Source organism: Eucyclogobius newberryi, unplaced genomic scaffold (genome assembly GCF_026437365.1).
Source record: "Eucyclogobius newberryi isolate DKJ021-1_F unplaced genomic scaffold, fEucNew1.0.hap1 SCAF_19, whole genome shotgun sequence".
Taxonomy (NCBI): Eukaryota; Metazoa; Chordata; class Actinopteri; order Gobiiformes; family Gobiidae; genus Eucyclogobius; species Eucyclogobius newberryi.
In genome coordinates this window covers 4,237,921-4,254,708 of record NW_027315823.1, presented here as the reverse complement: position 1 = coordinate 4,254,708, position 16,788 = coordinate 4,237,921, and the positions used below count along the sequence as shown (strand labels likewise).

Here is a 16,788-nt window from a genome sequence, read left to right as displayed (position 1 = left end):
CCAAGAGACAGAGCTCTCAGCAGGGGGCCGCGTCTGAGGAAACACTGGGGACCGGACTACCAGGACCAGGACCACCAGGACCAGGAGCACCAGGACCAGGAGCACCAGGACCAGGAGCACCAGGACCAGGAGCACCAGGAGCAGGAGCACCAGGAGCAGGAGCACCAGGAGCAGGAGCACCAGGACCAGGAGCACCAGGAGCAGGAGCACCAGGACCAGGAGCAGGAGGAAGGACCAGGAGCACCAGGACCAGGAGCAGCAAAACGACCCAAATAAATGTACACAATTCTTCATGGCCGTTACCACATTAGTTCTCAAAAAGTACATCTCAAGTAAATAAATACTAGAGGTGGTTTTCTTTTGCTCGTTCATCTCTAACACCATCGATGACCTTAAGTTAACTTTTTCAGCCATTCGGACGCAGTAGGAGAACGGTATCGGAACAAAGTATCAGTATTGTTCTACATGAGCTTGTTTCCCCCTCTCTTCTGCTGCTGAAGCCTCTACAGGCCGCTGAGCAGTACTGCAGGAAGCTTGGTTCTTCTTCTCCTGTAGCTGCTCAGTCTGTGGGCGTGTTCAGAGGCCCGTTCATGCTCCGCCCCCTAACATGAGCGTTAGAACCAGAGCGGACAGCAGCCCTAACTGAGCATGTGCAGAAGAGAAGCCCAAACGGTTGCCCCGCCCACTAAAAACACCTGTATGATTTGTAAGAATGAGAGTGAATGTGGGCGGGGCTGATCCTGCGTGTGTCCAGACCAAATAAATATACAAATGTAAAGGAACACAAACGTCAGCTGTACGTGTGTGATGTGTTTCTCAAACTGTGGTGCGCATCTCCGCTTCTCCAGTGTTTCATTTGGTCAGTTTTATCCAAGTTCTTCAGACACAATGTTGTCCTCAGTCTGTATAAAATAATTACTGTTATATTGTAAAAATATTTCTAATGTGTTAATTCTACAAAGAGAAGCATTCATTTTGACCTTAAGTCTTAATACTTTTGACTTGGATGCGTCAGTGTTTCCCGGCATTCCAATCGCCCAGAGTGGCTCCAGAGTGGCTCCTCTCTCCAGTTTGAAGACATTTTCAATTAAAAACAACTCTAGAGCAAAGACTAAGTTTCATGAATCAAAAGTTTGTTTTAAAGATTCATTATCGCTCAGCTGATTAAAGTGAGTTTAGAAGTTTGTATTTTAACTCATTCTGTGACTGAAAAACTTCTCTGGAGCGTTTTATTCTTCGTTTGAGTAATGACCAATGACAAGCCATGACAGTGCTCTGCTGCCCTCTACTGGTCAGCACAGATTTACATTTGGATGATTTCTTCTTACACATCTGAAAAATTTATTTAAGTTTGAATCAAGATCATTTCCGTCTCAAGTTTTTTCTTCCATTTTGTCAATAAAAAAAAAAATCCTGCTGCAAATTTCAAATATTTTTTTTTTCCCCAGCGCTAAATTTAAAGTGTAATCAAAGGCTTTGGACACTGATCTGAAGAGTTAATTACATTAATTCGACCTCATCAAAACCGCTTACACATGTAATAACCATTTAATAACACCCAATACGCGTTATTACATGTGTAATAACAGGTATTCTTCATTCTCTTCACACTGTTGTGGCAAGTAACTCGAGTAGTCACGGCTGCCCTGGGGCAGACTGAGGCGAGGGCCCCTCAGCAGGACACGAGCACAGGACTCGGAGCGGGAATGGAACCTGTGACCTTCAGGTTGGTGGACACCTGAAGGTCATAGGTACTCCGTCTCGCTCTAAACGGTTTAAACATTTAAACTCAAATACGTGAAAGAAACAAACACTCCAGGAACGTTTTTGATGAAGAAACATGTTTATGTCGTGGCAGAAGCTGGAAAACATTGACCCGCGTTAAAATCATGCCTAAAGAAAGAGCAGACTGCGGCCGCCTGGGACGTTGTATTACTTTATTACACTGATGCCACGCCTCCTGGTCCTGGATGAGAGCGCTAAAACGGTTCAGTCTCGGCGAGTCTGAAGTGTCCGGGTCAAAGCGGGCGTGGTTTGATTTCATCTGCGGCTCCGCCTCCTCATCCCGGAGCGCGGCCACCGTCTTCTTTGTGGTGATTCTTTTATTATTTTGTCTTCATTCTTTTCTGGAGAGTTTACTCGTCCTCTGCGTCTTCGCCCAGCTCTCCGTCCATTAACAGAGCGGCGTATTTACTGGCTGAGCTGAACTTCTGTCAAGAGAGAAACACAGGATTAAACACGCACAGGAAACAAAGGTGACCAAAGAAGGAGGAAGAAGAAAGAAAGGAGGAAGAAAGAAGGGAGGAAGAAGAGAGGAGGAAGGAGGGAAGAGGAAGGAAGAAAGTAGCAGGAAGGAAGAGGAAGGAGGAGGAAGGAAGAAGCAGCTCAAAGAGTGATGTTTGGACCAAAATTAAAGCTGCAGTTCAGGTTTTTCTTAATAGTAAAAAAGAAAATTCATAAAAACTAAAATGAGAAGTATTTTATTCAATTTAAAGTCTGGTTTTGTAAAATAAACATGGAGCGGGAAAAAAAAAAAAAAAAACATGGTCCATTTAGGCCGCAGTTATTTTATTGCTGATATTACGGATGGCGGACGAAATATAAATATAATCTCAATTTCAAAAGAGATTTTTCATAATATAATAATTCAAGGAAATATGGCGAAAAATATAAACGTCAAAGAACACACATGATGAATTTGGCACCAAAGTCTCTTAGTACGAACAGTTGACATTTCAACAGCGTCCACTTTTAGAGGAGTCCAGAGGCTTCATCACTTTAGAGGAGTCCAGAGGCTTCATCACTTTAGAGGAGTCCAGAGGCTTCATCACTTTAGAGGAGTCCAGAGGCTTCATCACTTTAGAGGAGTCCAGAGGCTTCATCACTTTGGACAAGTCCAGAAGCTTCATCACTTTGGACAAGTCCAGAGGCTTCATCGCTGCTGCAGGTGATTTCCATGACATCACGAGCAGGTGTGTTTAGTACTTCTACTGCATCATCCCCATCATCACTTGACGACACGGGCTCCAGATAAAACGGTTGAGAACCCACACTGGTCCATGGAGCGCTGGGTCGGCCACTGCTTTCCAAAATAAATGACACCCGCAGGATTTGGGCTATTTTGCATTGTCGGTGGTACTTTATATAAAAAAAAGCGATATTTATTTTATTTATGAATTAGAAATCAATAATCTAAGTGCGGTGGATCCGTAAACCAAGTAATAAAATAACCGCAGCCTTATCAGAAGGAAAAAGAAACGTACGTGTTTATGAAACCAAAAATTCTGAAAATTCATCTTTAAATGTGGAGTAACTGTAAGACACCGAAATTAAAAGCAAAAAAAAAAAAAAAAAAAAAAAAAGTCTTTCATTCAAAGCAAAAAATCCCACCCCTTTTCCATTTTAAAATGTATTATTTTTCCAGTTTTTGTTTTGCATTTTGCAGGTGATTTTCTTGCGAGTCAAATGTGGCGTTAACTAAAGGTAAACACTCAAATTACAAAAATATCATGTATTTATTATGCTCAGGTCGGCACCAAGTACTGAAAAAGTATCACAATTTAGACACAATAGTGGATAATACTGTGATCCAACATAAATGTCCTCCGCCGTTTTTAAAATGAAGACTTTGAATAAAAGGTCGAGTTTCAGCTTTTCATCTGGTAGTTTATCGTTTTGAAAGTTTGACTTGAGCTTTAAACATTTGACATTCTTGTTTCAATAGAACAGAAATTGTTTCAAAGTCATTACCATATTTTCCGGACTATAAGTCGCACCTTTTTTCATGTTTTGGCCCGGGTGCGAATTATGTGATATTATTTGTTATTTTCACACTGACGACCACAAGAGGGCACTCTAGGCTCTGAGCGACGCAGAATCTGCACTTCCTCTTCCTCTGGAGTTTGTGGAGTTGTTTAGAAGTGACACAGAGGAAGAAGAATTCAATGGATTTAGTGATTTGGGGTAAAACTGATGCTTTGCTAAACTTGTTAGCATGTTCTTTATGCTATAGTTATCTGAATAACTGTTCATATGTTACGTTAACATACCAGACACTTACCACAGTTCTGTCTGCGCCTCATGTAGCTGAAGGTGTTAGTGTTAGCATACGTCATGTAGCTGAAGGTGTTAGCGTTAGCATACGTACACCTATTCACCATGTTCTCTCATCTGTTATTATTTTAAACAGCATTTCAAGATGAAATGTCTGTTCTTGGTCTTGGTTTTTATCAAATACATTTCCCCATAAAATGTAACTTTAAGTCCAGAAAATACGGTAAATGTTAAGAACTTCATTTTATTGGCCGTTTTAGTCACGTTTAACTTCATTTTGTCTTTTGTTTAGGAACAGAAACAAGTCAAAGAACGAAAGTAAAACGTAAAGAAAGTAAAGATTTCACTGTTATTTTGGGCTCGATCATCGCAACTGATCGCTAAATCGAGACGTTTTTCCTCGTTCCCGAGCGTCGTCACGTTGACCTTTGACACCGTGAGCTCGTGAAACGCACAAAACAAACAAACACACAAAGTGACAGATGGAGGCGTGTCTTACGGGAGTTGGGGACTCTTCGTATTTCTTTGGCTCTGGAGCGGGTCTGGAGTCTCGTTCTCTTCGAGGTTCTTTTCTGTGTCAGAGCCATTAAGAAAGAGTTAGAACATGTGAGAAACGCCGTCTGAACTCTTCTTTCTCCTCCTCTTCCCTCCCTCCCCCCCTTTCTCCTCCTCTGCACCCTCTCCTCCTCCTCCTCCTCCTCTGTCCTCCTGTCCTCTCCTTCTACCTCACGTTCCTCTCTGGACTCCCGTGCGTTCCCTTTGGGGCTCCTGACCTGTCCGCTTCCTTCCTGCGCTCCTTGGGCCCCTCTCCTCGGCCTCTGCCGGTCGCTGGCCCCGCGGAGCCCCCCCTGGCTCGTGGGGCCCCCCGCCGCACACCGTCAGCCTTGTTCTCATCTTTAAGAGAAACCAGACCAGTGAAGGGGGTCTGGAGTGAAGGTGCTCCTCCGTCCAGTCCCGTCTGACCGTCACAAACGTCGCGGAGAGTCACGTTTGGACTTTTAACACGTTCAGATCCGACGTGGAGAAGATCGACTAATGACGTGTGCGTTTATGACAGTTTGAGTTAATAATGACCTCGTGGTTTTTGTAATTAAAGCTCTTATTGTTTGGTCCAGATTGTGTTTTACATTTACTCGTTTGATCGTCGGTGCCTGGACGAGGAAAACGCCGACCGTGCGATGGTTTCTATGGCGATCTGCTCATTTTGACCAGATATTGTGCGATTGACGGGAGCACCTTTAATCCAGAGAACTACACTCACACACTGCACGCTCAAAAAGGTCACTACACTCCACTCCACACTACACTACACTACAGCAGAGCAGCAGGAGCAGCAGGGGCGGGGCGGCGGGAGCGGGTTGAGCAAAGCGTTAGCGCAGGAGAAGCTCACACAGTTCTTACCTTTCCCAGATCCTCGCTCGTCTCCAGAGCTGCAGACACACAAACAGAGACAGTTTTACACATCTCAGACCGTGACTGGTTAAATCCACCTGTCACTCACAGACCAGCACCAATCAGGCGCGTTCACACAGACACACACACAGATTTTAAGGGTTTTTAATCTAAAGTTCCTGAGCTGCGGCGACGTTTAAGTACCTGACTCTAGGGGGCGTGTTGGCGTCAGGGGACACGGGCGGCCCCCTCTCCCCCTCGGAGCCCCCTGCGCTGCGTTTGGCCCAGACGTTCTCTTTGGGAGGCGGTGCGGGCATCACTTTAAGCGGCTCTTTAGGGGCCAGGACCGGGGGCCGAGGGGAGCTCGGGGATGTGGGCTCAGCCTCCTGACCAAACACCTCGTTCTCCCCCGGGCGCTCGTCTCTGCAGCGGGAGCCTGGGGGGACAGAGGGAGGCGGGGTTAAACATGTGGACGGCAGAGGGAGGCGGGGTTAAACATGTGGACGGCAGAGGGAGGCGGGGTTAAACATGTGGACGGCAGAGGGAGGCGGGGTTGGCGGGGTTAAACATGTGGACGCCAGAGGGAGGCGGGGTTAAATATGTGAACGCCAGAGGGAGGCGGGGTTAAATGTGGACGGCAGAGGGAGGCGAGGTTAAACATGTGGACGGCAGAGGGAGGCGGGGTTGGCGGGGTTAAACATGTGGACGCCAGAGGGAGGCGGGGTTAAATATGTGGACGCCAGAGGGAGGCGGGGTTAAATGTGGACGGCAGAGGGAGGCGAGGTTAAACATGTGGACGGCAGAGGGAGGCGGGGTTGGCGGGGTTAAACATGTGGACGCCAGAGGGAGGCGGGGTTAAACATGTGGACGCCAGAGGGAGGCGGGGTTAAATGTGGACCGCAGAGGGAGGCGGGGTTGGCGGGGTTAAACATGTGGACGCCAGAGGGAGGCGGGGTTAAATATGTGGACGCCAGAGGGAGGCGGGGTTAAATGTGGACCGCAGAGGGAGGCGAGGTTAAACATGTGGACGGCAGAGGGAGGCGGGGTTAAATATGTGGACGGCAGAGGGAGGCGGGGTTAAACATGTGGACGGCAGAGGGAGGCGGGGTTAAACATGTGGACGGCAGAGGGAGGCGGGGTTAAACATGTGGACGGCAGAGGGAGGCGGGGTTAAACATGTGGACGCCAGAGGGAGGCGGGGTTGGCGGGGTTAAACATGTGGACGCCAGAGGGAGGCGGGGTTAAATGTGGACGGCAGAGGGAGGCGAGGTTAAATGTGGACGGCAGAGGGAGGCGGGGTTAAACATGTGGACGGCAGAGGGAGGCGGGGTTAAACATGTGGACGGCAGAGGGAGGCGGGGTTAAACATGTGGACGGCAGAGGGAGGCGGGGTTAAACATGTGGACGGCAGAGGGAGGCGGGGTTAAACATGTGGACGGCAGAGGGAGGCGGGGTTAAACATGTGGACGGCAGAGGGAGGCGGGGTTAAACATGTGGACGGCAGAGGGAGGCGGGGTTAAACATGTGGACGGCAGAGGGAGGCGGGGTTAAACATGTGGACGGCAGAGGGAGGCGGGGTTAAACATGTGGACGCCAGAGGGAGGCGGGGTTAAACATCAGAGAAGACCCCACAATACAAGGATCGTTTCAAAAGCAGAAATGACACGCTCTGGTCTAAAACTAAAGACGGGAGATGGACAAACGCCCCGGTGAAGACGCTCGGTGACCTTACCTCTCCCAGAAGTACTTCCTGGCTGTGAGGATTCACTTCCTGTACGGGACCTCTCGGTGTGGGACTCTTCACTGCGCCAGCTCGGGTCCCTGGAAAACACCATCACATGTTTTACACACGTTATGGGCAACGGGAATCACACGAGCTTCTGTGCAGTAGCAACAGATGTTTGTGCAGTAGCTTGTGCAGTAGCTTGTGCAGTAGCTTGTGTACTTGTACCTGTCCCTCTTCCATTCTGGGGCCCTCCCTTTGTCCTCCTCCAGCTGCCTCTGTCGTCGCTCCTCCTGCTTCTTTAGCCGCTCCTCCACCTCGCGCTCTTTGGACGCGGTGTCGACCGGTTTGGCGTTTCCGAAGATGGAGGCGGACCTGGAGGCGGCGGGGGCCGGGGTGGGTGCGGGGCCGGGGCCGCTGCTGCCCTCCTCCTCTTTGGGGACGCTGCGAGGCTTCAGGTTCAGCTTGGGCCTCTGTGAAGGACCTGAGGGACAGAGAGAGGACTCAAGAGCCTGTACTTTACTGCATTTGAGAGTAGAAAGTACTTTTTAAATACTATAATGTTTGTAACAGGACTGAAGAGTAAATGTTATGTTGAGCATGTTGATGCAAAATAAATTGAAGATATGCACAAATACGCCTGGGCGTGTCGCTCTGAGCCTCACGACATTTGCATATTCAGTGCATCATATTCAAACTATCAGAATGGGTTAGTGCGATCTCCCAAACGAGAGCACAAACTTGTCGGGTCCTCACCACGATCCTCGTCCCGGCGCTCCTCCTTCCTCTCGTACCGGTCTTCGCCGTAGCGATCTCTGTCGCCAAATCGGTCGCTGCTGCCGCGGGAGTCATAGTCGCGGCTGCCGCCGAAACTGGTGCCAAAGGCTCGCCGCCCGCCACCGCCGCGAGAGTCGAAACCTGAAACGCCGCCGGCGCCGCCCACAGGAAAAGGACCGCATTCAAGCATGTTAGAGCCAGATTAGACTTTCGTTTCCAAGGCTTTGACCATCTTTAACACCGTCTTGACATTTCCCCCCCACACATTGGTCAGTAAACTACAGAAGACGTTTCAAACTGGAGAAAGAGCCAAAACTGGACATATTCAAACATATTTATTTGAAGCTACAATATAAATCCGAAATACTCAAAACGAGACAGATATAAGTTGAATAAGCTCCTGACCTCCTCCTCTGTCGTCGTAGCGATCCCTGCGGTCCCGGTCGTCGTAGCGATCACGCCCCCCTCCGTATCGTTCCCGTCCTCCGTCGTCTCTGCGAGGGCCGTCTCTGTAACGATCCGACTCGTAGCGGTCACGAGATCCTGCGGAGTGTAAAAGACACGTGGTCATTTCATTCGTTACGTCGGGATATCTTCAGAGGCCAAACCATCGTCAAGGCGATAAGAAAACGCACCGAATGACGAGTCCTCTCCTCTTTTGGGCGGCCCGTCGTCCACGTCATCCACCGGACGAGCCCTCCAATCCGCCGAGTCCGTTTTGTCCGGGCCCATGTCGGACATCCGGCCTCTGTCTCTGCCCATCCCGTTGTCACGCTCTGAAATCACACACGGAACACGTTTGTACGCAAAACGCACGCGCAAACACACAAAATGAGTGGGGCTGGGAAACATCGGGCTTCCAGTAGAAACGGGTCAGAAATGAGTTACTTGAAGATGAAACGAGTAAATATTTGTACCTTTGTCGTTTGATTGGTCGGCGATATCAACTCGAATTCTCCTGTTTCCCAGATTCTGTGGAGAAGGTAAAAATAGTTACATCTATGAAGCCGCCGGAAAGTGAAAGGCAGTTCTACATCGTGTTACGTTTTGACTGAAAGCTCGGACAGTAAAGGGACAAAGGTCTGACCTCTTCGTTGAGGCTGAGCGCTCTCATTAGTGAGTCCACGTCGTCGAACTCCGCATAGCCGAAGCCCTTCAGCCGCTCGGGATTCGAGGGCTCTCGAGGCAGTCGCACTGCACTGATCTGAGGAGAAAACACACACCCATGAGCCTTCCGCTCCACCCAACACAACCCAACCTGCTTCCGCTCCCTCTGACCTCTCCAGGTCAGTCTGTGTGTCAGAGGTCAGATTTTTTGACCTGGTTTATGGGTCAGGACTCCATCGTTATTGGGCCAGTCCACATGAAACAACCTGACAACGTTCAGTCCTTTGAGTCAGTACACGGTAAATCATGCAAGATTCATATAATCCAAACGATTAAAAGTTCATAGGTCATAATAGTCCAATCCTTCCAGCAGAAGGCAGACTTTAGCGATTGGTCTGTCCTGAACATTCGTTTCAGTTTTAATCCTCAGTGTGCACTTGCCATTTGTATCCAGAACAGCATCAAAACTCTAGCTGTGATCCATGAACTGTGCAGTGCGATATCGTCCATGAGCATCGCGAGGGGTCAGGGTTATGAAGTAGATCTGTAGATGCTTTTGTTGTAGGACGGCTGTTAACAGCCCCAGCTTCACAAAACAACCAGATTCGCTTCATCCAGAATCTGTGTCTTCAGAATGGAGTTCAAGACTTCACGAACAGACCGAACCAATCTCTCCCAAACACCTGCATGGTGCGATGCAGCTGGGGTATTGAAAACCAGGCAATATCTCTTGACCATTTGCACGACCACGTTCAACTTCACAGGCATTTTCCACCTTTGAGACTTGAGCTTTGATCATTTCCATCTGGACTTTCATATCCTCTTCCAAATGCTCAGAACTCATTTCTGATCTCGCCAGAGTCTCTCTCCACTGCAGTATATGCTGCACCAACAACAGCAAGTTTTTAAACTTAAGGAGCCGACTTACAGCCATCAATTTAGCCAGAAGGAAAAGTAAATAATGAGCTTCTCTACTGGACGTGCCTGCTCATCCTACACAGTGCTCTCAAACAAAGCCTTTACCTCTGGATCATTACCTCTGGGTATGTCAAATATTTGTTCTCAGGTTTCACAAGAAAGTTTCCAATTCCAATCACTCTCCACAGCCTTCGTCTGAAACAACTGGGTGGTAAATGTAGTTAGAAATGTTGCCCCTTCTGCATTTAACTGCAGTGGCTTTCCTCCTTACTTCCATCTGACTAAGCAGAAACTTTACAATCTGAGGCCTTTAACACGCTCACTTTGGCCGTATGGGCAGCCAGCTCAGTGTCAAAGTAAAGCGTTTTTTTCCTCCTTAACAGTTCCTATTCGTCAACCTGCTGTTCTAAAAGGATACTTCAGGCAGGGGCCATGAGAGCTGTGGCATCTGCATCGGTCTTTCATCTGGCAGACGATGAGGTGGACACAGCAGATTTACTGACAACAGTGCTATGTCACTTTGATTTATATGATATTTCCTCAGCTTCATTTCTCACGCAGTTCAGTTCAGTTCACCTGCAGCACCGTCATTTCACACGGGCGACTACAGATGGAGCACTACATGAACAGCGCCCTCTGTAGAAATCTTCTCCAACAACCATTTGTCTCCTTCATAAAGGTCGTCAACACGGTCAACCCACTCGTTTTGCTTTTTCTGTTCAGGTGGGACCATAAAAACCTCTGTCGGAGTGTGGCAGTTGATAATAGCCAGAGGGTGAGAGTGTAGCAGTGTGTAACCACCCCTGTTGGAGTGTAGCAGTGTGTAACCACCCCTGTTGGAGTGTAGCAGTGTGTAACCACCCCTGTTGGAGTGTAGCAGTGTGTAACCACCCCTGTTGGAGTGTAGCAGTGTGTAACCACCCCTGTTGGAGTGTAGCAGTGTGTAACCACCCCTGTTGGAGTGTAGCAGTGTGTAACCACCCCTGTTGGAGTGTAGCAGTGTGTAATAGCCAGTATTCAGTGCTCTACTCACTGCCAGTCCGTGGAAGAACTCCTTGATGGACTCTTCGCTGACGTCGTAGGGCAGGTTCCCCAGGAAGGCGGTGTAGGGCGGTGAGCGCGGCAGGCGGGAGCGGTCGATGTTGGGCTCTCGGGCCGAGCGAGGAGCTGTGGGGAGGATGGAGCGGTCGATGGCAGGTGCACGGTACGAGTCCTCCTCTGTGTGCCACGATGTCGAGACTGAGACGGAACACAATGTTAGCTCTCAAACCGGGATTTCAATTTTAATTAAACACCATTTTCAGCGTAATTAAATTAATTAATAATTAAATTAACTATAAACATGTGGGTGTAATCCCTCATTCATCCAGGAGTGTTTCATTGTAGAAAAGAGTCACTTGTATCATCTGGACTTGACACTAGCTGTCAAACTTGCCGATACATTAAGTGCAGTGTGTAACTTTTATGATGAGGGTCCGCCCCCTGCTCGTCGTCATGGACATGGGTCATTGCTTTGCCTGGAATGTTCCATTGAATGGCATTAAACTTGTATTTATTCACATGCGTTTGTATGGCGGTCTAAAGTGGACAGAGGGTTGGTCTAAAGTGGACAGCGGCAAGTGAAACGTCTCGCCTGGCGCGCACGCAGTGAAACGTCTCGCCTGGCGCGCACGCAGTGAAACGTCTCGCCTGGCGCGCACGCAGTGAAACGTCTCGCCTGGCGCGCACGCAGTGAAACGTCTCGTCTGGCGCGCACGCAGTGAAACGTCTCATCTGGCGCGCACGCAGTGAAACGTCTCGTCTGGCACGCACGCAGTGAAGCGTCTCGTCTGGCGCGCACGCAGTGAAACGTCTCGTCTGGCACGCACGCAGTGAAACGTCTCGCCTGGCGCGCACGCAGTGAAACGTCTCGTCTGGCGCGCACGCAGTGAAACGTCTCATCTGGCGCGCACGCAGTGAAGCGTCTCGCCTGGCGCGCACGCAGTGAAACGTCTCGTCTGGCGCACACAAGTGAAACGTCTCGTCTGGCGCACACAAGTGAAACGTCTCGCACACACGTCGTTACGGGTTTTACAGCCGTGTGGCTGAGGCTCACCATCTCCATCCAGATCGTCCGTCTCATCGGCCCAACTCGTGGACTTAGTTGGGTAACTCGGGGCGGGCGCATTGTTGTTGCCCCCGGTGTCCTCAGCAAGGAAATCAGTCAAAGTCAGGGTTTTCCCCTTCTTATTCTTCTTCTTAGCTGTAAACGGAAGAGAAAACACAAATATGTAAATATATGTAAATGTACTTCAGTCAGTGGCACATTCTCAAAATACTGTCATTCTGAAGACCAGGTGAGAATAGAGCGCCATCGTTCCCCATCATCCGAGACTGAACCGCCGAGACTGAACCCCCAGGACTTAAAGACGTTAAGTGTTGAGTAACGCACATGTGCTCAGACAGATAAGAGACGACTCCAAAATACAACTTTACAACAGAGTCAACACAGGGAGGGCGGGGTCTGTCCCACCAAAGACAGTAAGGGAGGGCGGGGTCTGTCCCACTAATGACAGTCAGTGAGGGCGGGGTCTGTCCCACTAATGACAGTCAGGGAGGGCGGGGTCTGTTCCACCAACGACAGTCAGAGAGGGCGGGGTCTGTTCCACCAACGACAGTCAGAGAGGGCGGGGTCTGTCCCACCAACAACAGTCAGAGAGGGCGGGGTTTGTCCCACCCACAACAGAGTCAGAGAGGGCGGGGTCTGTCTGTGCAGGGTTTTATAAAAAGGTTAATTTCTTTTAGGACATTAGAAGGTGGAAAGGTTTTTTTAGGGCTCTAAACTCTTTAAAGTCACTGGACCAGGCGAGGCTCATAACGTTTCATCTAATTAGATTTAAAACATTTAATTTACAGCTTCACTTGGAGCTCTGTTGAGACAATCGTTTAATCGTCATCTCACAAGCCCGGTGCCATCTAATGACCTTTCCCCCCCCCTCTGTGCCCCCAAAAGATCAGCCCCGCCCCCTGGACCAGAGCCAGGGTCAGTGCAGCTGACCAAAGCTTCACTGGACCAAAGCCACGCGTCAGGACATTCCTCTGCGCCACCAAAACAGAGAAACGCAGAGTCACTGTTTACGACCAGCCAGAGCCACGCCAGAGCCGCGCCAGAGCCGCGCCAGAGCCGCGCCAGAGCCGCGCCAGAGCCGCGCCAGAGCCGCGCCAGAGCCGCGCCAGAGCCCTGAAGGCTACGGTGCATTATGACAACTGAGGTGTTTTTTAATGCAACTATTTCTAGACTTTTGGGGTGATGCGTCTTTACTCTCTTTCTGTGCTTTACTTTAGATTAAAAAAAATAAAAATAATAAAAACACGTGGGCTTTTTACCGTTATCAATAATTAGGAGTTAGAAGCAACAAACGATTATTTTAAATCATAAACAGTGAACTTAAGGCGAAGATGAGAGTCGTGATGAAGATGGAGGTCAACGTAAGATCTGACTGAGATGGAGCCATGAGAAGGATCTGGATAAATGTGAAGCACATTCTGGACAACACGGACCAGACACGGGAGAGAAGAAACCATCAAGAGGAGAAACCATCAAGAGGAGCAACCACCAAGAGGAGAAACTACCAAGAGGAGAAACTACCAAGGGGAGGAACCATCAAGAGGAGAATATCAAGAGGAAGCTTCTAGATCTGGACTCTTGATCGCGGTGAAACAATGAGACTTTGAGGACGAGGGAGGAGAAAACACAGGGGACTTGGCCTGAGCTCAATAAATCAATATCGTGACAAACTTTGTATCGATACAGAGATGTGCCCGTGATACTTTTACACAACATCAAGTCTTTATAAACTGCAGAGATCTGGACCAACCGAGCCCGAGGAACCAACCGAGCCCGAGGAACCAACCGAGCCCGAGGAACCAACCGAGCCCGAGGAACCAACCGAGCCCGAGGAACCAACCGAGCCCGAGGAACCAACCGGGCTCGGGACACGCGACCCAGACCGGGGGCCGGGCTCGGGACATGCGATCCAGACCGGGGGCCGGGCTCGGGAGACGCGACCATCAGCTTGTCCTGGCTTCACTTCACCTTTAACTGGGTAAAACTTATTTAAAAACATCTCATTGGCCTCTTGGGGTCTAAATTACTAATCAAAAGAATAAAAACTAGATTAATACATTTGCAAATTAATTCAGCCCAAAAACAAAACATCAGAAATTTATTTTAAATGTAATCATGTCTCACTCTTTGTTATAAAAAGATCTTTTAAAAGTCTGTTTTTTTTTAACTTACGACTATGTTTTAGTCGACTAATCGTGAGTCTGTTTAAAGTGGTGTCCCCCCGGCCCGGCGCCCCCGCTGCACGGGGCTTAGTCAGCAGCAGAGTCCCGCGGAAGGAGACTCGGTGTGTGCAGTGGTCTCAGGCCTAGCGCGCGCGCCACCGACACAAAAAACCGACCCAAGTGCGCCATCACCGGACTGCGCTTTCGGGGGCCGCGGCGCGCCTCGGACACGGCCCACCGGAAGAGGGCTGCGCCGCGGCGGCTCCGCTTCCACGGACCGCGGACGGTACCGGGGAAAGAGCGACGTTGGGAAGCGGCCACCGCACACGTGGGAACGGCAAGGCGGCGCGGTGCTCTACTCAAACCCGCACCCCGGCGAAACGTGACTCGAAGAGGGCGCTATGACACTGAGTAAATCACATGATACAACAACAAAAGCATTTCTGCACCGGCCATACGTCATAAACACAACATTTACAACAGTTTACGCGTTTACAGTGAAATATAATCGTTTAAACGATCCAGAGTGAACACACGCGGATGACCAGTGGCGTAAAACGTATATCAAAGCAATTAAACGTTCTATTTCAGGTACGTTGTTGATTAACGATCGTCATATCAACTAATAAGTGTGTACATACAAAGAAGAAACACAAAAACACGTAAAAAGTGTACATTCTATCCACTTTGCTCGGGGTGCAGATTCTGCCATGACACCGGTTCAGCCCTGAGCGCATTCACGGAGAAAGCTACCGCCGCGGACGTGCAATGTGCCAGCTCTTTGCGCACTTACAAACACCGCAAAAAGACGCGCACACCGGCCGCGCGGACTCGTCGGTCGCGCGGGCGTCAGAAAACGGCACAACTGGCAACAATAACGGCGTATTTCGGGCGTAAACTGCCGCTTCAAAGTGTTGTGCAAGTCGTAGCTTCGTTCATTCGCTTTCGCCCCGGAGCCGCGTCGTCTTTTACGGGACCAAAACAACCGACTAAACCGCGCCGCGAGCGTGAGACAACGAGACCAGGGCGCGAGCAGAAGCGTTACCAACCCGCAAAGTGACGCGAAGGAGCGCAAACGCCAAAAAATCCCGCTCAAATGAGGCTACGACGCGCACACAAACGAGAGCCACATAAACCTCACCTGACGCCGCCATGTTGGAGAGCGAGCTCGGTGTAGTTCCCGGATGTAGGCGTCAGAATTAGCGAGCGCGCGCCGATCCGTCTGCGCGCGGACGCCACCGACTCCTCCCTGTTTGTTTGGGTCGACAGAAACGGCGCAGATCAAAGAGTGTTTTACGCAACAGAGCGCGACGCGGCGGCTTTTGTGACCGCGCGACTGTCGCCATGGTTACGAGGGCTGCGACGTTTTCAGTAAAAAAAAAAAAAAGAATATTGATCGTTTTTTTGAGCTAAAAAGGTAAAAAAAAAAAAAAAAAAATACTAAACAATTTATGTTCTTACTTTTTTCTACTTTATTCGTAAACATTCTCTCTCTAGAAGCCTCAGTCACAATATTTCACCCTTTATTTGGTGACTAGTCGACAGCTAAAATAATTGTTGTCACCTTAATAATTACTATACTTATCGTTCAGTAAATGACCAATGGAACTATATTTTATAGGGTAAATATTTATCGTGTTGATATTTTTGGTATATTTCTGTACAAGGATAAGATTTGAGCTGTAGACGGTTGAATAAAGAATTTGGACAATTGTTTCATTCTGCTTTTCATTTACTGCAGTTCGTGTGTTTTATATGGAGTACTTGTCTTCAACATGAGCCTGATGCTGAGGGTGGTACCACAGGTTTGGAAGACCTGCTGTCTGGTTCCTGTGCCCAAGACACCGCGCGCCAAAGACCTCAACAGCTTCAGGCCAGTGGCTCTCAAGTCCCACCTGATTAAGACACTGGAGCGGCTGGTCCTGGACCACCTCCGCTCCACCGTGGGCTCAGCCATGGACCCGCTGCAGTTTGCATATCGGCCTGGCATCGGAGTGGAGGATGCCGTCATCTCCCTGCTGCACCGCTCTCTCTCTCACCTGGAAAAGCCTGGCAGCTCTGTGAGGATCCTGTTCTTCGATCTTTCCAGCGCCTTCAACACCATCAGCCGCTGCTCTCGCGGGACAAGCTGGAGATGGCTGGTGTGGAGTACTGGATCCTGGACTACCTCACAGACCGACCCCAGTTTGTGAGAGCACGGGACTGTGTCTGACACTCGGACCTGCAGTGTGGGGGCTCCAGGGCACTGTCCTCGCGCCCTTTCTCTTCACCCTCTACACTGCAGACTTCAGACCCGACACGGACAGCTGTGTCCTGCAGAAGTTCTCTGACGACTCTGCCATCATCGGACTCATCACGGACGACAATGATGCGGAGTACAGGGGACTGGCGCAGGACTTTGTGGACTGGTGTCAGCGGAACCACCTCCTCATCAACGCGGGAAAGACCAAGGAGATGGTGGTGGACTTCCGCAGACACCACCCCACTGCCCCCTCACCAGTGAACATCCAGGGAAGGGCAGGAAGAGCCAGAGTCGGCTCTACCTCCTG

The 16,788-nt window shown here is 49.6% G+C and overlaps 1 protein-coding gene across 3 annotated transcripts; it reads right to left on the bottom strand.

Moving 5' to 3' along the window:
• Window positions 1-1,918: 1,918 nt before the first annotated feature.
• Window positions 1,919-15,470, bottom strand: LOC140365193 (eukaryotic translation initiation factor 4B-like). 3 transcript variants are annotated; one of them, XM_072451466.1, is made up of 15 exons: window positions 15,381-15,470; window positions 12,066-12,212; window positions 11,004-11,209; window positions 9,033-9,149; window positions 8,863-8,917; window positions 8,581-8,721; window positions 8,351-8,488; window positions 7,925-8,086; window positions 7,397-7,652; window positions 7,178-7,266; window positions 5,650-5,881; window positions 5,455-5,483; window positions 4,827-4,947; window positions 4,553-4,625; window positions 1,919-2,210 (listed from the first exon to the last, which is right to left on the bottom strand). In XM_072451466.1, exons 1-15 carry the CDS (start codon window positions 15,391-15,393, stop codon window positions 2,136-2,138), a joined length of 1,854 nt encoding a protein of 617 aa, XP_072307567.1. In that variant the 5' UTR covers window positions 15,394-15,470; the 3' UTR covers window positions 1,919-2,135. The 3 variants fall into 3 exon arrangements, with proteins under 3 accessions (XP_072307567.1, XP_072307568.1, XP_072307569.1); XM_072451467.1 differs by having other exon boundaries at window positions 7,928-8,086; XM_072451468.1 differs by lacking the exon at window positions 4,827-4,947 and having other exon boundaries at window positions 2,166-2,210.
• Between the last annotated feature and the right edge of the window lie 1,318 nt (window positions 15,471-16,788).

Coding starts and splice junctions, on each gene's coding strand:
- LOC140365193 (XM_072451466.1), bottom strand. Junction 8,489..8,580: donor AGGAGAGGACTCGTCATTCG/GTGCGTTTTCTT, acceptor TACACTCCGCAG/GATCTCGTGACCGCTACGAG. Junction 5,882..7,177: donor AGGAAGTACTTCTGGGAGAG/GTAAGGTCACCG, acceptor CTGTCCCCCCAG/GCTCCCGCTGCAGAGACGAG.